Below are 23,205 nucleotides of genomic sequence, written 5' to 3'. Positions count from 1 at the left end.
TATATATATATATATATATATATGTATAAAGGGAGACTGTATATGGCAGTTCAGATGTGGTGGGCCCTCTCTGAGAGCTGGCATTATGATGTGTCCATCCTTGAACTAATCTACTGAAGTAAAGGGGATGTTTTTATGCAGATTGGGGTTCTGACTGTGCCGGTTTCGGCTACGGACAGAGGAGAACATCATGTTGCACCCAGGGACTTTGCATTTGTGCATCTCTCGCAAGTGCACTGTTTTATAGTGCACTCTGAGGGTTCCCTTGTTGCTGTACATTTTGTGGCAAATGTTACACATTATCCCACCGTTGCTCACCGAAACACTGTTGAACATGAGGGATCCTGGGACATCAGTGCCCATACCTACAGCTAAGGCAGGGGCATCTGCCTTGTGAGCAGATTCCCCACTGTCACTTGCCCCATCAACGTCGTCCAGAAGAATGCCCTCATCACTTCCTGCATCAGATTCTCTTGAGGAATGGATACTGCTGCTAGACTGGATGCTGGAGGTGGTGCTCAAGTCTAGGACCATATAGTCTTCCGACATGACCCTGCTGTACCCATTCATATGGGAATCCTCAGTACCAGCAGGCGAAGAGGTATCTTCCCTTATGTCAAGCCCCATCTGATGCTGAGCGCCATATATCTTCACCAAAAATTCATCACGGAGGTCCTTACTAAGAGAAGGCTGTGAGGTGTCCAGGCCCATGTCATCCAGTTCTTTGGTCAACAGTTTACGGTGCAGGTTTATGTTAGCACTGTGTCTGGGAAAGGAAGAGGGAAGGGAGAAAAGGTAAAATGTACAGTATTTTTTATTAAATATACAGTCATCAAGCACCAAATCCAAACTCTGATTTATCAATAATTTATCACAAAAATATCCCCTATCCCTGTTTCTTGGAAAATGCAGTCTTTTTATAAATGAACAAATTGCAACATAAAAAAACCGAAAACAAGCAAATCACCGCCCCACCCTCCCACCACCGTATTGTTTTACTTTTCAGCTACTGCTCCTCAACATTAGTCCTCAGCAGCAGCTACAGCTCCTTTATTTTATATTTAGAAAATAATAAATTGCACTAGCAGAAAATGCAAAATGCTCTTCTTGGTTCCTGAATACCTGCTGGCCTTCCTAAAAGCTTTGCTTCAAGAGAAAATATTATTAATATATAGAATATCTGTGTATGTTTGTATCTATGTCTATCTCTAGATCCATATATTTATACATACATACATATAAATATATATTTTATATATATGTACTGACATATATGTGTAAGTGAAATATAGGAGGAGAAAAAAATAAAGGAAATTGAATGATACATAGTCAGAGGTCCTGATTCTGATAATTTAATTCCAATATAAAGAGATTCAGAATTGGGCAAAACCAAGATGGAGAAGACTTGAAGAGTTTAGGAGAACAAGTCTCTGAAATCTACATGTAAGTTTCTGAAAATCTTAGCCAAAGTCACTGGTTCCATCCTTCTGGGAGGGCACTGCTGCTCCTCCCTGTACTCTTCCCAGTACTGTGTCTGATGCACTGCTGATTGACCCAACAAGTGTAATTTCCAGTAAAAAAACTCTAGTAATGGCAATGAGAATTTTTCCCCAAATCAATCAAAACACTTAAGCATGGGCTTTGGTTTAGGTATGTGCTGAAGTCACTGTGGGTGCTCAAGAGACACTGGAAAAGTTGCAACTGACTTCAGTAGTCTTTGGACCAGATTCCAAGAGCCACAAGTCAAAATATTCTCAAGTGTTTTACAGGATCTGGGTCTTTGTTCTCAAGAAATAAAGCTCTACATTTGCAAACAATGTAAGTCTTTGGGTTAGTAAATGTGTAAAACAGCCTATTATTTTAAATACAGCATTCTACTCTCCACTTTTGACATTGGCTTTATTCATCCATTGCAGTAGAACCTCACTGATTTGTGGTAGTGTCAGGAAACCCTCTGAAACACTGCATTTTCTGAATTAACAATGAAACCAACAAACATGACAGACATCAAAGACCTCTGACCACAGAACATGCCCGTTTTGTTGAAGTACTTAATAATAAGAAATCAGTATAAAGTTTTCAGTATTGGAAAACTTTAGGGTTCAGTATTCAGAATGTGCACCATTGACGAGGAAATGACAAATATTTGTTTCGTTTCTTTGGAGGGTGACTGGATTTTCAAGTCAGTAAAAAAAGAATTAGCGAAGTTCTACTGCATAAAATTATCTGCAAGCTAAGGACCCAAACCCGCAATTTACAACATGCAGACTCACCAGTCTGTCTGCCCATTATAAATTGCAGATCAGAGCCCAAATGTAGGAGGGAAAAGAAAGTAGGTGAGGGGGCAAGGGGCAGGGGAAGAAAGAGAGAGAAAGAGAGAGTTTTAACATAGGAATACTTTAATTTGCAAAAAAGCACTAGGTATGAGATTGGCATGGGAAGACATAACAATGATCAAATATTTTACAGACATTCAGGTCCTACAGTAACAAAAAAGGGAGAAGAGGAACAATAGCTATTAGCAATATTTCTTTACTGGAAACTTTTGTTTTAAGAAACGCGTTGAAACATACCTCTCAACCAGCTAAGTCCCAAACAGGGTACAGCAATACAATGCAGATAAGTAAGGAAAATGCAAATGTAGGAAGATTAAATTGATATGCAGTTAATTTCTGTAATTTTCAATCATTTACTTTGCAATTCATCTATCTGTTGCACATGACTTATGGGAATAAACAAATAAAAAAGCAACAGAAGTGATCCATCCCACTCACCTGCAAATGCAGGTAACTGTTCTCCAATATAAAACTGATACTCAACTCTAGTTTAATTGAATTGTATCTGCTTGGGAAGCAATTATTCCAGTAAAGGGCTGTCTAGAATGGAAAATTTATCTCCTAATGAGAGACAGTTGAGAGGTATGGGCAAGGGTGGAAAAAAGTGGAGAGTATTCCTTGTTTTTCTCCCACATGGGAAATACTCCTTTCACACAAGCAAGTGTAGCACCATTGCCTTTTTGAGGCGCAGTAGTGTAATTATGCATATCCCCACACTGCACTTAGGAAGGCTGAGCTTACCTTGTGATAAGATCAGCTTTCTAATCTTTTGCTAAATTGAGATCACAAAAGAGAGAGAGAGAGAGAAGAGAAAAGAGAAAGGGGAGGGGGAGGAGAGAGAGAGAGAGAACAAATTCACATTCCAATCTAGACATATCTGGTTTAAAAAAAAAACAACAACAACAAAAAAAACAAAAACCCCAAACCAACAAACAAAGAAAGAAAGTAATATCTGAAACCAATAAAACACAGACTTTAAAAAAAGTCTTGACTTTGAAACTGGTTTTTGTCAGCTGTAATCTCAGCTATACTGTTGTCCTGATGGATACTGACTCAACCACACAATATGAAAAACATAAAGCGAATTAATCAAAGCATATTCACAGCCTCTCCATTATCATCCACAAATGAGTTCTGAACAGACATATGCAGTGTGCACATACATGAATGATAAACGGCAGTCCTGACAGTCCCTGGTCTTCCTGGTGTCAGATGGCATACAACTCCACGTAAAATTGCTAAGTGCAGTACAAGAAATGCTCACTGTGAAGGCATGTCCACACTGACCAGAGATTACATGACCATAAAAGCACATTTGTGGTTATCATCATAACACTAACTGCGAACTACTCATAAAGTGTTCATGTGTTTACTCATGATTTCTCCCCCTCTCTCCCCTCCTCACTCCCCTGATATGGGAATTTGCTGCAGTGTACAAACTAGTCAGGATAATTGTAACTGTTGCTTCCACACATTTGCGCTTACCATTTCCTTGGTTTGCTGCTGAGAAAAACAGCAGCCAGGCATTCAGTGAAAATAACTTCAACATTCACTGAATGAAGAGATAAGAATAAATTACTATGTTAAAGAGGGGCCACTGAGCCCCAGACTGACAGAGACCATTCTGAGAAAGACCAGTGTAAAGGATGCAAACCCTGCTGATGCTCTGATAAGAAGAGATGCCTCCCTTATTCAATTCTCACTTACAGCAGTGGCAATCAGTAATCTAGTTAAAGTATGTACCAGCCCATAATATCTGTCAGGCAAACGATGTGCAGAAATGTGAGGACCAGTTCTGGCACTCCGCTCAGTAGTGTCCCTTTTCCGCTGTCAGCAGTACTGTTGGATTCTCCTAATATAATTACATTGACTTTTATTCAATTAAGTGCCATTTCTAGCCTTAAAAAAAAGCTACTTTATCAATTGATTCAGGTGTAATGCAATAATAAAGATGAACTCATGGCAGTGCATTAGCTCTGCTGTTCATAACTTCTGAACACAGGTTCATTCATAGCAGTCGATTTCCATTATGCAACCACAGTTCAAAAGAATTGATTCTTTTACATTCATTTCTTAATCTATTTCACTTGTGTTTAATACTCTCCCTAAATATCATATGCAAAAACATTCTGGTAGGGATGAGAGGAATGAATTATGAGAAAAAGTTCATTTATTTGGACACTGAAGTTTTCAAATCTTATGACAAAACCAAAGTCATGGAGGCTAAAACCTTGTCAGAATTAAGAACACTGTGTGCTGAAAAGGTACTAGCAACATATATTTCCAGAAGCTGAAAGATCACTGGGAGAGTAGGGAAGGAAAAGTTTGTTTTCATAGACAGACCAACCTAGAGTGCTCGAGCCTGACCCTGCACCCTTTTCCTGTCTGGTACACAACTAAATGTAACGTTACACCCTGAGGTGCAGACCAAGTACCCTGTGCAGGGTGCTGCTTGAACAGTACCCTGCATAAAGAAGGCATTTTGCAGGGCTGACAGTAACATTCTCAAGGTTTCTTTGGCAAAAGATGACAAGGGAGTTTAGTGTAGGAGGAACATGATCATGTACGTAAGGATGGCTACAAATAATGGATCCATAAGCAAAAAAATGGAAAGAAGATAGAAGAGTATGGATAAAAGCAGACTCAAAAGAGAAGCACTACAGACCAGGAAGTTTAAAAAGGGAGATGTTCTGGGAAAAGGTAAAGCACTGGCAATTGCTAAATATAACAGGGTTGAGTTCAAGGGCAGAAATTAAGCACTATTTGCTACGAAGTTGTGAAGACTCTAATTCAGCTGGAAAGGCAGAAGAGTATGTGGCCGACAGCCTGTACTCTGACCTAGTAGCTGCAAACAGCAGTCAGAGACACAAGAAGAAAAAAACAGCATTACAAATACTGGGCAAGCTTATATCATCTTTCGTTTTTGATAAACTTAACTATTTCTTTTTCCCTCTCATTCAATGCTGATTTTCCTTGAGCCATCTTAAATTGCTCCAGTAGTTCCCAGACTCCCTTCTCCATACCAAATTGAAGTATTCTATCCTAATCGAGCTCTTTCTCCCTTTCTCTGTCACTCCCAAATCCTAGGAAGTTTACGAGCCCTCAGTCAGTGTTAGTCACCTTGTCATCTGTTCTTCTGTTCCTCCCCATGGCACCTGCAGTTTCTTGCTTCAGCTGTTCTGTTCCCTGATGTGATTTACAATGCTGCTATCCCTTCTTCCTCTGAATACTGCTCCCAGGTACAGGTAAACACTGTTCCCTGAGTAAGCTGAGGCAGAGTTTGGGCAGAGTGATTTATGCCTGTGCATGAGCACTGCTATCAAACAGGTGGAAAATCACAAAGCAAGATACACCAAAACCAGCTGAACTCCAGCTTGCCATAGCTCCATTATTCCTCATACCTGAGATAGCTATTTAAGGCCATCTCTGGTGGTGTTTGCACTGCAGTTGCTGCTGTATCTGCAGGGAAAAGACTTGAAGAACCTAAATGAATATATATCTGTGTGTGTGTGTGTGTATTTATATATAAACCATAAACTACTAGACCTCATAAAATCTTTTTAATTACCCTGAACTTCTTAGACTGCTTATTTTACATCAACTAACAAAATAACATTTGATCTTGGCAATGGAAATGTTGCATAAAGACAACTGGTGAATGAAGTCTTACAGTCAGAAATATGAGGTCAAAAGAGCTTAACTAAAGGCATATCTCACTTGGCTCCAGTTCTATCCCATCCTAGGCAGCAAGGCATGGTGAAGAGGTTTAGTTTTGAGAGTTTAAAATACTACGTGTGCCAAAGAATATCCAAATATCTGTTTAGCTCTGTACTACGTGTCATGTACCCTTAAAAACGAGAAGAGCATTTTTCCAAGATGTTTTGAGACGTACCTTGTTGTGGCAAGGAAGTTTTAGCAAAGTCTGGTTTATTTTAGCAGGCTCAGAATATCTAATTTTTCAACATAATTAACATTCTTCTTTCAAGTTACTATTAATGAATTAGACTTTGGTGGGCAAAAGTGTGTGGAAAATCCTCACCAGAGTGAATTCATCCTTATAAGTTCAATGATCCTAAGAGTGGATCAGTGCTGCTATAAGGATGATAATGATGATACACATGAAATCTGTGGTTGTGGTGAAATTGCAAGGGTATCTCACCTCCCAATCCATCACTGCCCTTTCAGATGGGAGTTTCAGTAGCACCACAAGGTAGAGTGCTATAGCAACTACAGTAGCTCTCTGACTGTGGGCATGATCCCACTGGTGGTAGTATTTTCCTTCCCCTGTGAAGTTCATGGAAGTATTCTTTCATAATTAGAATTCATTGTAGGTTCCATCCCATCTACTAATAGCAAGCTCCTCTAGCGAGAGATGCACTATGCATCAACAGGAGAAAGGGGTTTATAAGCCTAGGAAATATGGTCAACTAAGCGTACATGCCATTTACACAGCTCATAAATCCAGACTGGGTTCTTTTCAGTTGTTTCTTTCTACACTTGTCAATGAATCTGATTTTGTTAATTTACTATCCATTTGTTGGAAAGAAAAATGAAATGACTGCTTTATTTTACTTTATTTTTATTTAGTCAGTCTTTTAATTTCATTTTGAAGTGAGTGAGGAGGAATTTATCAGAGAGTAGAATTTGTCCTGGCATAGAAATTGGCATAAATTCCATGCATGACTCAAGATCAACTTTAGATTCATCCATGGCTGCAGTCCTATCTGTACTAGGACTCATCTCAGATGCACACAGCAGAGTTAGGGAATTTGGATGACAGAGAGTACTCTGTTTATTTAAATTCAAGTATTACACAGAGCACAAAACCAACTGCATGAAAAACTGGGTTGACTCTGTTGTTCATATTTTGGGGCAGAGCAGATTGTTGAAAATGAAATGTAAAGCATTATTTTCTTAATTTTTTAGCAAGATAAAAATATGATTATACTTAAATATTATGGGGATGAGAGAAAAAGAGTGAGAATGGAACAGCAGCATAAATGTTAGGGAAGAGTGTTAGAGACTAAGGAAATCTATTTTCCAGTCCCTGATGCTGTCCGAGAGAAAGGCCAAGCCAACTGATGTTCCAGTTAAATGTCCTCGCTATTGGCCCCTTGCTCCTCCTCGATTGATTGTGACTAAGTTCCCTTAATGAAAAATCTCACTCAAACATCACAGTGCATTGTATTGTTCACTAAAATCCTGAAATTAATAATTTCAACCTTTCTAGTTGTTTCCTGCCATATCCTTTATTCCTATGCTTCCAAATAAAACTATATCCCAAGCTCTTATACTTCAAGTGTCCTGAAAATGCATTTTCTGCAAATACATTATTTGCCAAAGTAATACCACCCATCCCTATTATTCTAACACTGCAAAGAAATCATAGACAGGAGGTCACAGCAGGGGACCAACAGTCTTTGGGCAGCTCTGCTTTAAGATACAATAAGTGACCCCAGCATTAAGTAATAGAAAAGTATATTTGGATACTTAACGCATTAAAAGTCAACATTTTCTATTAAATTCTGCTCTTTCCAAGGAATAGCAGATTTAATTTTTTTAAAGAAGACAGAAGCTAAAATTGGGTTAGGAAACCTGAAACCACTCAAACTTCAGCAGTTTGAAGAAGGTTCTATTACAAAATCAAAGACCAGGACACACTTGTCCGGTGGTTTATGTACAGACTGGCAAACTGCTTATTAAAGCTGGATATGTAAGTAACTGTTCAGGTTGTAAAGGCCCGATACAAGCTATCCTCCTGCTATACTTACTTTAAAACTAAGCTCTGTCAATCTTCTTTAAAATATCAGAAACAATGAAAATTTCATTATTCCTCCCATGAGACTTTTTCCACACCTATCTTCAGCTCAGTATTTAGCCTATGTTTTTACCTATAATTAACTGTCAAAGCAAAGCAATGTTCTCTTTGTTTTTCTTCACCTCAAAGGCTGTCAATTCACATTTATGGTTTTGTTTTAAAATTTCACATGATTAATTGCTAAAGCAATTTCCTAATATGGCAAAGTATTGTGGTCTTACCTCAATTTCATGTTCCTTTCCTGCTTATTTAAGCCTGAAACTCACAGAAAGGCTCAGAATATGTGAACATAAGGGCAAGTAAACCCAGAATTTTATGCTTTCTCAGAATCTCTGCAGACTGCAAGTGCTGAGTTTCATGCAGCTAAAATCAAAGAACCAGAAAGTAAGACTCTGGCTAAATATAACAATGTACATATTTATGAGAAAAGATATGGCCTTAATTCTGGTATTTCTTCAAGAAGGAAGCAGCAATAATTTCCCTCATTTACTTGAGAGAATCAACAATAAAACAGTTCCTGGAATTTAATTAGTAATGGAAACTGTTAAAGAAATTATTTTCTCAGTTACTGTTCTAATTTTGACACTCTCTTAGCAGTTTTTGATACAAGTTGGGTTTTGGGGGTTTTTTTTCCAATTAAAAAGGAAAAAAAATCGATAAATCTAAGCAAAGATAATAAAGGTTTGAAATCCTGATCTGACCTAAATTATAAAATTCACATTTATCTTAAAAGGGCCAAGGTTTCAGTCTGTGTGCTAGCAGTTCCATGTATTTGATCACATTGAGTTTGCCTCTAAATGTAAGGGTAAAAGTAGGGATAGGGGCTGGACTTTAGAACAATGAGTGAAGACAAAATACTATACTACCCAATGAAACCATGGCATTTCTACACAAACAGTTTGGTTAATAACATCAGTTCTTGAGGCTTTAAATTGCATAGAATCTGAAAAATATTAACCTTTCATAGGAAGAAAATCCAAAAGGTAAAATACAGTTCAGCACCTATTAAAAAAAGTAAAAAAACAGTGCTTATTAAATGCAGGAAATAAAGGACAAGCAAGCTCTTGCAAATTAAAGATGTGGAGCCCAGTCATTTCAATCCCTTTCAATATGAAACAAATCACTCACACTGGTCACGAAGACAGCTCCCTCTACACTCAAATTATTCACTTGAAGATAAGCTCCCATCAAACTCTTTAGGGGTTTAACTAATTTACTGCACAGATACGGCACGTCTGTTGTAATAACAGGTAGGATGTATTGGGGTCGACCATTTATCAGAATTAGACTTCTTTTTTCAATTCGCAGTGAATTATGCTGCCTACACTGCTCCTCTTTCTCAGAGCTTCCCATCCCCTCACGGCCCCTAATGTGGCAGGCAAACAAAATTGACAGTCTCATCTTGTCAACAAGGGGTGATTCTCCTGAGAAGCCATTTAACTTTGCAGAGGAAGCAATGTATTAATGTGCCTGTCCCAGGAATGTTAATCATCTTCAAGCTCCTTCTAACTTTGACATGAACGAAATCACCAAATTTGTTTGCTAAATGAATCGTAATATGCTAATAAGAGAGCATGACATATATGGTAAAGCCAAACAGATGGTTTGTTTACTCCACTTTGCAACTTTATAAATGTTGTAACTCTGAAGATGTTAGTGAGAATTATTGGTTTGTTGGCAGTGGCAAACATGCCTTTTGCATACTTAATCCACAGTTAGAGTCAGAAAACAATTTGTCATTGCTGCGGAATGCATAAAAAATCTTGATGTCGAGATGGCATTTGGGGAGGCAGGATAGCTGACTCTGTGAGCAAATACTCAGGTTAAATGTGGAACTGATATCTGATGCTAACGTTTGCTACCAAATAATTTTTAATGTAAAATCTGACAGGTTCAGGATTCTTGAAAGGCCCAATAATTCAGTACATACCTGTTGAGGTGTTTAGTGAGACGGTCCTTACGGTGTGAACAGAATTACTCTTTCACAACAGCTGTGTGTGCTCAGAAGCATCGAGGTCATGTCGCACTCTTAATATATTACTATTGTTGTCCATTAAAGATCAAAAGATATTACAAACAAAAAGCACAACCACTGGCATACTTGCCAAAGTTACTCAGAAACGATCAAAATTGTGTTGCAACACTTCAACCTCTCACTTTACTAGCTGCCTGGAAGCAAAACAGACTCATTACAAAACAGCCAGCACTCTTGTCTAATATCCAGATTGGTTGAGAAAGTTTAGAATGAAAAGATTTATCTACAGAATATTTCCTAAGTGAACTAGATCAGTGTAGCAATGTAACATGCAAGAGAAGGTCATCATATGTATGACAAAGTCTTTCAATGGAAATTACAGGTTCCCAGCACCACTGGCAACCAGTCCAACTGCCATACTCTATATGTACTCTACGGAAAAGTTTACACCAGTGCAGTTGATTCACTCAAGGCACTGTAGAGCAGTCATGCATTAGGTCCTCATCTCCTGTGTGTTGAGGTATTTTGCTGGTCCTTCACACAAGTTGTATTTCCCCATAAGAAGTACTGAGGCAATATCCAGGTAGAATCTGTTGTCAAACTGCATGAATTAACATTTCTTTTAAACCTAAGTCATGTAAACACTACATGATTCAAGTTTTGTAATCAGAAGTTTTCATACTTCATTTTATTTTACTGTTAAAATACTCATGTAAAATGTGGTAATTATGCAGGATTTATGCACACAATCCCTTCAGTTCAGCATTCCACTCATGAATTTTATTGAGTTTCAAGTTTCAGTAAAAGCAAAAAAAGAAAAAACTCAGTCAGAACAGCTAGCTTCCCCCAATTCTGCTTTGAAACCAATTTCTTTCTCGCAGATATTGATGCACGGCAATGCATTATCTCATTATTTGCTTAGAAGGTTCATAAACTCTTTACTGACTGCATTATAAGTTCAAATTCATAATAAACCCTCAGATCCAGGGATATTTTTGTATGATTGCAGGTTCCACAGTATATACGTAAACCATTTCTTTTTGTCACAAGGAAATGGTAATTCTCATTCCCACTGCTTTGTTTGACGAAAAATATTGGTTTTATTTATATAATACCAGAGGAACTATAAAACCAAATACGATGTGGCACTTCAACGGGGTTCCTCTATTAGTAATTTTACATTACTAAATAAGTACTCCTTGCAGGACAGCTGAGCTGATTATCCTATAACCTCCCCTCACTGATGCCCCAACTCCTCAGCAATTTCAATCCTCAGAGATTCTTCCATACATACTATTGTCAGTGGTTATTAAATTCTCAACTTTTTACCCATCCACAAGAGACTGTGCAAAGATATCTAAGGGAAGTATGAGTTCAGCTTGGTGTCCAAGGATTATTTTGGAAGAAACATTAGCGGCCGTCCCAGCCTGGCGCTTATATCTCATTTGAAGCATCTACTCATTTCTGACCAACAAAGAAAATTTCAATAAAGTACTTTTACTGGTTTAACAGCAGCAAGCTCCTGGGATTGTCAAAGTGCTCAGTCTTTTCCAAGGAGAGAAGGAATCAGCAGCTCAAATATAATTAACCTTCCATTCTCAATGCAAACTGCCACGCACAGGAGCTCTGCAGTCTATTAGTGAAGTTATAACGGCCAACAGGCAGAGGCAAAATTGGTCAAAAAGTTGGCTGCTGCTGTCATATTTTTAGAATTATGATTAATGACACTAATAATGTGGATGATTACTGATATGTGTATCTCCTGCAGTTTATCATATTGCACTGGCTGCCTACGTCCACAATAAACATGATGCTATCATTTACCTCTTTATTGAAGGCAATCCTTTTCTTGAAGGAGCACATTCTAATTACTTTGTAATGTTTTATGTCTTAAACATTTTGCAGCTCTGGACCTTGCCAAGTGCTTCATGTCTACCATTGATTAATTACAGAATGTTTAATCAAAATTTAGAACCTAATGCAGTCATTTATGAGTGTGCTGCAGTGCCAAGATAGTTAGGCTGCTGTCCCAAGCTTGGAGAGTGCTGGGTTCAAAATTAAATCCCAGAAATGTGGAAGATGCCAGAGATTTTACCTTGAGTGATTTGAGTTTAAAATCTTACTTCAGTTGATGAATTACAGGGACCCACCCAAAATGAGAGGTCTTTCTTGTACATGTATGTGTGCTTATGTGCTCCTATTACGTTTTTCTTCTTTAAATGTCTTAATTTTCTCCCTCATGTCATTGTTGCTGTAGGTGCTTCTCATCTCCTTTACAAGCATTCCCTGCTGCTAGGGATCTTGCAGACACCAGTCGAGAGAGTGTAGTTTTGAAGTGGTTAAACAAGTGAAAAATAATTTGCAGGGACAAATACATAAGTTTTTTTTTAATGTGGATTTTTATGGTACTGTCATACAACCATTCACCGTTGAAGTTAAGTGTTTTTTTAATACCATTACTGAACTGCTGAAATGGATGCTAATATAGCTTGGAGTGCTAATGTCAAATCCTGGTAATAAAAAAGACAGACTGCTGAATGAAATAATTTCAAGTAAAAAATAGAACAAAAGTGCTCTCACTCTCGCTCTCCACTTTTATTGAATTGGGACTGACTGAGCCAATTGCTTTAGAAGTCTGTAAAATACAATTACTAGTGAGCTGACTGACCCAGCAGTGCCCGTTCTGTGACAGAACAAACTAAAAAGGCTACAGAATTAGTGCTGCTCCCCTATCTGGCTATCAGGTCTGAGAGATGTCCAGCACAGGATCTGTTATCCTTCCTGCCAGGGCCTGCCTCCTCCCCTCATGAAACCTTGATTCTCAGTCTTGCATAATATATCATCTATGTGCATCTTCTTGAAACAAGGGCTCATTTACCTTTTCTGAGTGGGAATTCAAGTTCTCTTTCTATCCATTGTATTTTTTCACCTTTATCTACCAAAAAACCTTTATATAGGTCTTTCAGTACACACATCCACAGACACACACACATATATACATATTTGGGCTATTTTTATTTCCACATTTTGTGCGTTTAAAACAAAAATACAATGTAAGATTTATAGGCAGCAAAATAAACCATGTCCCATTATTATTTTCATTTGTAAGTGTCTGAAGTGTAATTGGTTATTTTGTTTTGGCATAAAAAAGAAAAAGAGAAAGAGAGGGAGAGGGAGAGAGAGGGAGAAAGAGGGAGAGAAAGGAAAAAAATGTATTGAACTGGAAGTGGGCAACACTTTTCCCTAGTTAATAAAATAAGCAACAAAGTTTGTAAAGCACTAGAATCAAAATCAGTAACATTGGAAATAAAAACTTATAAAACTCATAATTTACAGCTTATGTTTCAGACTCACATAGTTTGACATGGACATACAGCTTAGGGCTTTTTTTTTTTTCCTTTTCTCTTCCCCAAAAAAAAGTAAAACCAAAGTGACAGCAAAAAATATCTTCTTACTACAATCCCATCCTTTCTTTCTCTCCTCCCCCCACTTTCCCCCACACAAAATGAACCACTTTACATTTATATACAATGCCAAAAAAGACCTTTTCTTTTTTATGACAGTGTACATTTTTGGCAAACCTAAAACTCTTTCATTTCTCTTCCAGGTCCATTTATATGAAGCTTGCAGGTGCCTTATGGCAAAAGGAAAGGAAAGGAAAGGAAAGGAAAGGAAAGGAAAGGAAAGGAAAGGAAAGGAAAGGAAAGGAAAGGAAAGGAAAGGAAAGGAAAGGAAAGGAAAGGAAAGGAAAGGAAAGGAAAGGAAAGGAAAGGAAAGGAAAGGAAAGGAAAGGAAAGGAAAGGAAAGGAAAGGAAAGGAAAGGAAAGGAAAGGAAAGGAAAGGAAAGGAAAGGAAAGGAAAGGAAAGGAAAGGAAAGGAAAGGAAAGGAAAGGAAAGAAAAGAAAAGAAAAGAAAAGACAAAACTTGCTTAGGACAAGGCAAACTGCTCATTTAAAAGATGTTGCCGGGAAAGTGATATCGCACCTGAGATATTCCTGTGTTACTTCAAGTCCTGACAGACCATCCGAGGTATATTTAGTGCCATTGAGAGTGTTTTACGTATACCTGCTGGACGTGAATGAATGGTTTCTACGGTAGTACCTACAGCATAATATAATGAATACATGATGTGTGGCACAGCTGGCCATCTTTCCTGAAGAGAGGCAAAGGACAGAAGACTCTGAGTACTGCAGAGTCAGGATTAAGGGGTAGTGAAAAGCCATGCATGGTGTCTTGCAGTGCCTTTACAGTACATAGTCTCTCCTTGACACTGTCGAGTATTTAACTCTCATTGATAACTCTGCATTTCTTTCTTCAGGATTGCCCTTAGACAAGTAGTCAGCAGTCTGGTTTTCTTTCTTCTTAACTCCTTTTAACTGAACAGTATACTCCTGCAATTATAGGCTCTACTTTATGAATTTGCTATTATTACCTGTCATATTTGCTAACCACTAGCAACTTGTATAACAATGAAAAAGTATCCTAGATTTAGAGAGGTTGGGTTTGGGGTTTTCTTTTCCCCAGGGCTCATAAATTGCAAAATATTTTTGAGTAACATCTTTTTACTAAGACATGTTCCAGCGCAAAACACACCTGTCTCACCTGTTTGTTGCAAACTCGCCTTCAGACCAGTGCCTACATTGGTGCCTACATCAAAAGTCTCCCTGTAGTTCTTAACCAATCTATCTGGGTGCACTAGCCAAGACCTATCTTGTCAAAAACCAATGGAATAGGCATCCATGTGAGCTTTGTTTTACTATACTGATTGCCTGCTACCTAATTCTACTTCAAAAAATGCCCCATGATGTCACAAATCCTAGGAATGAACTGTATCTTTGGGATGAAGTCAACTGTGGACAAAGTCTGCCTCTGCCTAGATACGTTGACACAATCCTCCAAAACAGTGTTGTAGCTATTTGGAGTCACCTACGCCTGGCAATTTTTTCCCCTTCTGGGTTATTTGTTTCTAGGTCATTTCTAGGACTTGCCTCACTAATTTTCTTACTTTCATGGAAACTTTAACTCAGATGTGCCCCAGCACAGTCACTCAATTCATGTTCTAATGAATTAAATGGCTAAGATCTAAAGGGAGAAGCATCCTCATCAATAAGGGGAGAAGAAAATGGCCTCATCTACAAGTAATATTTGGTTTGGCCATAAGATCTAATGTTAAGTTTGCCTCTTCAGGTGATAGTATCTCTTTTCAGACAGACAAGCATAGCTGACAAATGAATGTATCATGTATGTATATATGACAACATTTACCTGCCTACTTAGTGTCTCTCTTCTCCATCAAGAGCTGTAACTCCAACGGGCAGTAAACACACAGTTACCAGTGCCACAGGTGTGTCTCCCTCCCCCTTTCATTATTTCTCCCCAGACTCCTCCACCTGAGAGTAATACATCCCTCAGGCTGCAGTGTCTTGTTCCATTTTCACACATACAGGTTTTTGGGAGTACTGCCCTGATGCAATTTTGTATCTGTAAAGTTCTTCTTTGTCCACTGTAGCAGAAATCTTACAGTCTTCCGCTCTTAAGTTTAAAAGAACAGCTAGAGCCTTTCTCTGTAGGAACTAAAGTAAGTAGGTGTTTTGTTTATCTCAGTTCCAAAAGACTCTAGGGGAGATGGGATGTCTCTGTATATGGGGAACAGCTTTACATTTACTCAGATAAGTGGAAAATACTCAGTCTTCTCTGGAGAAGAATTTTGGTTCTTCCAGTTATTTCCTAGGAGCCTAGGGGCAACCAGGATATTATGAATAAGCATTCATGTTCCCTGTCCTGTCTTCCCAAATAACCCTTTCACTGAACATAAAACATACAGAACCTGCACAGGAAACTTAGACGAAACAAATTAAACATTCATATTTGTCACAACACATATCAGGGGGAAATATTGTTCAATGTAAAGAATCATATAATCAGAGAATGCTGGGAGTTGGAAAGGACCCACAAGGATCATCGAGTCCAACTCTTGTTCTAGAATAGGACAATCCCAAGATTCAGACCATGTGTCTGAGGGCACATGGTGTTCAAATGCTTCTGGAATATTGTCAGGCTTGGTGCCATGAGCACCTCCCTGGGGAGCCTGTTCCAGTGCTCCACCACCCTCTGGGTGAAGAACCTTTTCCTAATGTCCAACCTAAACCTCCCCTGGCACAACTTCCTGACATTTCCCCTGGTCCTATCATTGGTCACCAGAGAGAAGAGATCAGTGCCTGCCCCTCCTCTTCCGCTTGTGAGGCCTCTTCCCCTTGTGAGGAAGTTCTAGACCTCATCTAGTGATGAGATCTCCTCTCAGTGTCCTCTTTGAATAAATCAAGTGACTTCAGCCTCCCCTCATACGGCTTCCCCTCTAAGCCCTTCACCAATTTAGTGGCCTCCTCTGGACACTCTCCAGTAGCTTTATATCCTTTTTATACTGTGGCACCCAAAACTGCACCCAGTACTCAAGGTGAGGCTGCACCAGTGCAGAGTAGAGTGGAACAATCACCTCCCTCAACCAGCTCGCAATGCAGCAAGCCGTATGTTTTGCTTTTGGCTAGCATTTTCAATGCTTTACTTATGGTTACCACATATCTTAATCCTGGCATAGTAGTTAATTTAAATAAACTTTTCAGGCCACTGAAAAGTTCTTGACTTATTTTGCAAGTTCACACAAAAATGGGACTTCCTGCACTGCACAAAAGTGATACCATTTTGTGTAGCACAAGACATCAAAGTAATGAAGGCAGCAGATCATTTTAAAAAACAACTACAACCTCCAACTCAAACCCAAAGCAAATGGGTTCGTGTAGTTGGAAAAGACTTCCCCTCCACACCAGAGCTGATCCTGCAATCTTTACTCACATAGGTAGCCTCTTTAGGGCTTGTTTTAATTTATTTATTTTCTTTTAAATTAAAAAGAAAATCTTAGGAAGGAACTAGTTCCATGCATTCTAGTTTTAATTCTGTTTCTCTTGTTCACCTTTGTGAGCATGCAATAAGACAGGCAGTCTCTGTTCAACATGACTACTCATGGCAGAGGTTAGCTCTGTGTTAGGGGTGTCACAAAATGTTTCTTTATGATCCAGGTTCTCTAGGGTAAGGAAGAGTTATGTGAACATTAGCAATTTCACACGTCTTAGTGATTCTGCAAAAGAAAACCTAATGGTTCATACAATTGTATTGGATGTGCAGCTAGACTCTTCATGAACTGCATCATGTCCAGAAACAGTAGTATAGGTGTAAATATGTTTGTATTTTAAAAATTCTATAAAACAGCCCTTTTGTCTCTTGACAAATAGTTCATCAAACACCTAATGTCTTAAAACCTGATTTCCTTGATCTTAGCGGAGGAAATTCAAGCTGTATATGACAGTTAATCATATTAGGAGAAATACAGCAATAGTTATCATGGACTACTGTGAAATATCTTATTTCTTGGAACTACTTGTTCTAGTATTGAGTGCATTTATAGAAAATAATTCTCTAAAAAGTTATCTGTAGAAGATTCCAAGCATAGTAGGATGATGAAAAAATGGGTGCTGTTGTGTCAAGGAAGTGCTAACAGGAGGCAGGTAGCAGTGTTCTCACATCTTCACCTTCCTTGATAATGTATGCAGTGGCTCATCACAGGTAACTGATGTTAATTTATTCAAGTACACCTGTACAGGGCTGGAAATCAGGTAACCAAACAAAAATTATGTCTGCTTTTTCAATACAGCTACCCAGAGGCCTGTATCTGCACAAATTCAGTTTTGGAGACATCAGCAGGTTTTAATAAACCACCTACAGATGCCTTGCTTCATACAAATCAAGGAGTTTACATGTTTAAATCTGGACTGTTTTAACTAGTAATCAAGTGGCATGATCACACTTGGCACCAATAGTTGCCTCATATTTATTTATAAGTCACCCTGAGCAGACACTATTTTGTTTTTAAATTTATTCATGGATCTCAATCACCTTTCCCATCTTGTGGAACAGACACATACACACACATGTTCACTTTGTGAGAAAATTTAAAGACAAACCTGCAATTAATAGTCCTACTTTAGTAGCAGAAAGACAAAATGGAAAGTTCTTTCTTGGTTCCTCTGACAGGTACTCTGAGAATTATTTTATTTTGCATACACTGAGAGAAAGAAAAGCATGGTAACATATTGTTACTAACGCTGTGTCCTAGCTTAAGAAACCCAGATTTTAATAGTGTTAGTACTAAGGTAAAAACAGGAATTTAGCATGCGCTAAGGCTGACAGAGATGATGGCTGTATTTCTCCTTGCGATCTGACAGTAGCTTTTCAACAAGGTTTATGGAAAGCAGAAGGTCCACCTGCCTCCTGTTTCATCAGTGGTTTTGACCACAAGATACTTAGCTTTTAAAGGTGAGAGGCAGAAATCAAGCCAGCTGCTCTAAGCTTCACCTTCCAGACCTTCACTTCTGCATGTGCTCCCCAACACAGACACTGAGATGAAACTTTGGCATTGCTGTCCTCTTTGGGCAGGAAATAACTATTCCCTTCTCCCAGCCACAACTCTCCCCCACAGCTCAGGATTGTTCCCTGAGCAGCTGTACCGCAGTGTTGGCTTCAAGGACCAACCACCTATCTCTCTATAAGGCATAGTCAATATCTACTGGGGCAAGACTCATGCACAGATGAAGCTGGGAAGCAGATCCCAGGGGAACCTAACCACTGGGGCCACAGGCCCTTTCTCCTCACTCACAGGACAGACCTCCTCTGAGTCCAGAGAGAACTCACTTTACAAGGACAATTCTTCCCATTCAAGCGCACAGTTCTCACAGGAACTTATCATTTTCCCTTCTCTCTCTTTTCCATTTAAAAAATTATTTGGAAAAGATGTCTTTTTTTTTAAAAGGAGGCTTATGACATTGCTTCTGACCACTGACATAATTTTTAATATGGTTTCTTTTCCTGTTTATTCTCCCTTGCCTTCTTGCAACAAGATGCAGCCTCAGCATCTTGCCTTTAGAAGAAAGGACATCTGAAGTAAATGCAGAAACAGAAATGGATGAATAGCTAATTCAGGGAGGAGATAGTGAAGAATGGAAGAAAAAGTGGTTTTCAAAGTGTAGTGCTGCCAGGAAAATAAAGACAGAAAGACATCTGTTGGGGAAAAGATCAAAGATACAGGAACGTATAAGGTTGATTTGATGAGTGATGTTTCTTGTAGTTCAGAAGGTGATCAAAAAAGGCTCTTTTTAAAAAATCTAGGCTCAGTGAAGCTTAACTATTCAAAAGCAATACTGTCTAATTTTTAGAAGGGAAAAAAGAATTACTGGGTCATTGACAGTAAGGGACAAGACTCCGCTTTGCATTCCTCTGCCCTGTGTTGAAAAAAACCACGTGAGGTGGGACTCCCGAATCTTCTGATTATCTTGATCCTAATTTACAAGGAGTAGCAGTGTTTAGTCAATGATTATGTGACTCAGTACAAGCAAATCACACAGACATTTTATAATGTGTCCAAAATGGAACATCAATACATGACAAATATTATCCAGGAATTAGTATGGTGTGCTTTAGGTAGCTATTTCTTATTTCTTCTACAGCAATGAATAGCAAAATACTTCTGAGCTTTTAAGTGAAATTAATTTAAGTGTCTGGAAGAAGTTCTCTCTTTGCAATGCTATTAATCCAGTTATCTTTGAGGTGCTCTCCAAAATCTGAAGAGCTATAATTTGTATACTTAGGTAATGACTGTCTCTAAAATAAATGTATGTATTCAAAAGCAATATGAGCAAAAAATTAAAACAAATTGAATGGAAAAATATCTAGGGCAATTAGTTTGCAAAAAAAAAGATATAACATTAATCTAATTTTTACTTCCTAGCTTTTTTTTTAAAAACCCAACCCTTTTTTTTTTTGAGTAAATATTAGAAAATCATGTTTAAAATGTTTAATTAAATCTTTCATACACTTTCTTCTATATGCTGTACATATACTTTCATTTCCGCACATTCGTAGACACTGCCCTTTCATAACTCACTTGAGGAAACAGACCAACCAAGCCAAATTCTTGACTAACAAAACCTGTCCAATTTCAGGAACTGAAATGCACAAATGCACACATCTAAACTCAGCATAGGTTATGCCACTGACTCACATGATTCCCTTCTCAAACTCAAGTCTCCTAAAAGTTATCGGGATACCACCAAGAAGAGAGTCTTTGACCTGCTTCATGTCCAGTGGTTTCATCCTACTGATATACAAACTTTCTAGATTGTCCTCTTTAGTTATTTTGAACAGGTATTTTAAAATATGTTCCTATGTTTCTATTTAGTGGAGTTTATAAATGGTAACAGAAGACATGAGATATTTGGGGACTGGACTCTGTCAAAATACTGAATTTTGGCTTCTCAGTATCCTCAACACTAACTTGCTTTCATTTTATATGACATGATATATTCATTTTCAAACCATATCCATTTCAATGAAAAAAAAAAAAAAGAAAAACAAGGAAGAGCTGTGTGTGACATGTTTAGCTAGGTTTAATTTCCTTCCTGTGTCTGCTGAACTTTTACAGCATAAAGAAAAAATATGAAACACAAGTAAAGGAAAAGAGATGACCCAATCTCACTATCTCTCCATGAACCAGAGAGAATTCGTTATGTGACAATATGATCAACATCACATGTGAGAGCTTTTATCCATAAGTATGAAATAACTGTGTTATCCTACCACCTTGACAAATTCCATTTATATTACATTCTCCTCAGGAATCAAAAAGAATAGTGTATAAAAAACCCCAAACCCTAAGAGTTTAAGGACCAGCTGCTTCTGTTTAAACCCAACTGTTTCAGTATTGATGCAGCATAGCTAAGGCATGCTGTCATCTGAAGGGTAAGCAGAATATACCCTTGTAGATCTTAAGAATATGTAGGGGTCTAGCCTCTCGTCTCTGAGTGTGCAAAATTCCCATCGGTGGGGAAGGGAGTTTCTCACATGAAAAAATTATGATAAAGTAGACTAAATGACCAGAGTTGATAGAGAGGTGTGGACGTTCTACTAAGAAAAACAATTATTTTCTTGATATTTACTTTTCTTGCTACAACAGAACAGCTAGTTTTAAAAATTGAAGAGAAGAAAGAATAGTCTTCTAATGTTTCCTGTTTGCTTTTATATGATCCTATGGGGATGGAAATAATTATTTTATTTCAGTCCTTCTGTTCTCTCTATCCATCCATTCATCCAACCATCCATCCACCCCTTCCTCTCCTTCCTAGTTCTGTGATTTGATATGCATGCATGGAGATATTTGTATTACATATAATTTACTATATATTTAATAGAAGCTTTTATTGTTTTAAAAGTAGCAGGGAGAAGAAAATAAGTGTAATAAAAGCTGTAGCTTATAAACAGAAGTACAATGCACATGTTCACAGGCACACAGAAAGAATAATGACATTTATTATGTAGTCAGTCACTTAAGAGGATGGCACAATATATACTATTCTGAATGCCAAGCAACAACGAAAATCTTAAAGTGATAAAATTGTCTCAATGCCATGGGAACACAATTGTCACTTGTCATTACTGTGCATCTCTCTATTTCTTCATATATCCTAAACTGTCTATTCTTACATAATTCAACACATTTAATAATGTAGAAAATCAGTTAATATTTACTGACCTGTCTCTGCTTCTCCGTGATGGGAACGCAGCATTACAGCCAGCCACTGTGCAGACATGCATCTCTTTTAAATGAACATTTCTGTAGTGAAGCTTCACACTATAGGAACTCTTGAAACTTTTCTTGCACACATAGCAGATCTTGGGGTCTGGGCTGGAGCACATTTCACCTTCTGGGGAGAACTTCTGAGGGCTGCTGTAGTTGAATGTAGAAGCAAAACTTTCATGAAGGGCAGCCATACTGGCACTGCCTCCATTGTACAGTCCATATTGGCTCATATAGAACATATCATATGTAGGGTCTGTATACTCTTCCTTCACCTTAATGGCATCCTGGTTGGAAGAGTCATTGTGGTTTTCATCCGGTCTGTCACTGTGCATCATAGATTTTTCACCAGGTTCGTGAAGGCGCTCATCACCTTCCATGGATTCCTCGCACAGCTTGGGCTCTGATGACTCTGACTCATTTTCATAGTCTCTCTCATGCTCCTGGTCTTCTGACGTCATGCTGTCTGCCCTTCTTATGTCTGGTCTGGAAATGCATCTGCTTCTGTCACTTTTAGAAAAATCTTTCACAGATAGGCCTGGGCTCATTTCCTCCTGAGAATGACAGTGATTGTCATGACCAATGTCATTCACCATCGTGGTGCTGTCATTCACCTCTTCATCTTCATCGTCAAATTCATCAGCAGTATCGATAACTTCCTTTTCAATTTTAACTGGCATGCTCGACTTCCTTGGCTTCTTCTTGGGAGCAAGGTCAGCATTAGGCTCTGGGGTGGGCATCAGCACTGAAGGTATTGATGACTCTGAAGGAGGAGGAGGATGCTGCTCCATGCCACTCACTGCTGGTATTATTGGACTGGTAGGGAGTGACGTTGGAGGACTCACCATCTCTCCAGGAGTAAGTAAATTCCTGTAAAAAGGAGGAACAGGCTGGACAGTCTTTAAAGCAGGGAATACCAGCTGACTGGGAAGAGGGTTCTGTAGTACAGGATCTAGAGGGGGAGTGGTAAACCCCATTGGTGGACGCCCAGGGCTTGTTAAAGTTAGGCTGGATTTTGTACTTGCTATGACTGGAGTGGCGGCACCTGATGTAGCACGAATTAGATCTTTGTCACGGTTATTCCTTAGCATAGGCATGTGGAGGCGGGGATTTGGGTTAGCACTGTGGCGATTGCGGCTTCTGAGAGAGCTGAAGACCATGTTGCAGCCCTCAATAGTGCACCGGTGCTTGATTTTCAGGTGAACAGCATTGTAGTGGATTTTAAGAGTACCTTTGTCATAGAAAGTTTTGCCACATGCATTGCAAAACACTCTTCCTTTCCTGGAGGCTGACCCCATTCTTCTCATTCTGTGAATGCGGAATGAGCTTTTAGTATGTTCTGTTTTCGATAAATCATTGACAGGCGTAGGCGTCTGAACAGGAGAGACACAGGCTG

General features: G+C 38.6%; 1 protein-coding gene across 1 annotated transcript in view; it reads right to left on the bottom strand.

Annotated features, from left to right (window-relative positions):
- Positions 1 to 105: 105 nt before the first annotated feature.
- Positions 106 to 23,205, bottom strand: part of BNC2 (basonuclin zinc finger protein 2) — a gene marked incomplete at its 5' end in the record, with an annotated part of 111,653 nt that continues 88,553 nt past the window's right edge. The window contains 2 exons of the mRNA XM_029085122.1: positions 106 to 766; positions 21,765 to 23,205. The exon at positions 21,765 to 23,205 is cut by the window's right edge and continues 526 nt beyond it. Of these exons, the coding sequence (XP_028940955.1) occupies positions 106 to 766; positions 21,765 to 23,205 (2,102 nt within the window). The remainder of the gene's footprint in view (positions 767 to 21,764) is intronic.

Source organism: Antrostomus carolinensis, unplaced genomic scaffold (assembly GCF_000700745.2).
Source record: "Antrostomus carolinensis isolate BGI_N321 unplaced genomic scaffold, ASM70074v2 scaffold14475, whole genome shotgun sequence".
Classification (NCBI taxonomy): Eukaryota; Metazoa; Chordata; class Aves; order Caprimulgiformes; family Caprimulgidae; genus Antrostomus; species Antrostomus carolinensis.
The sequence above is the reverse complement of the archived record's forward strand: the minus strand, read 5'-3'. Positions and strand labels throughout refer to the sequence as shown.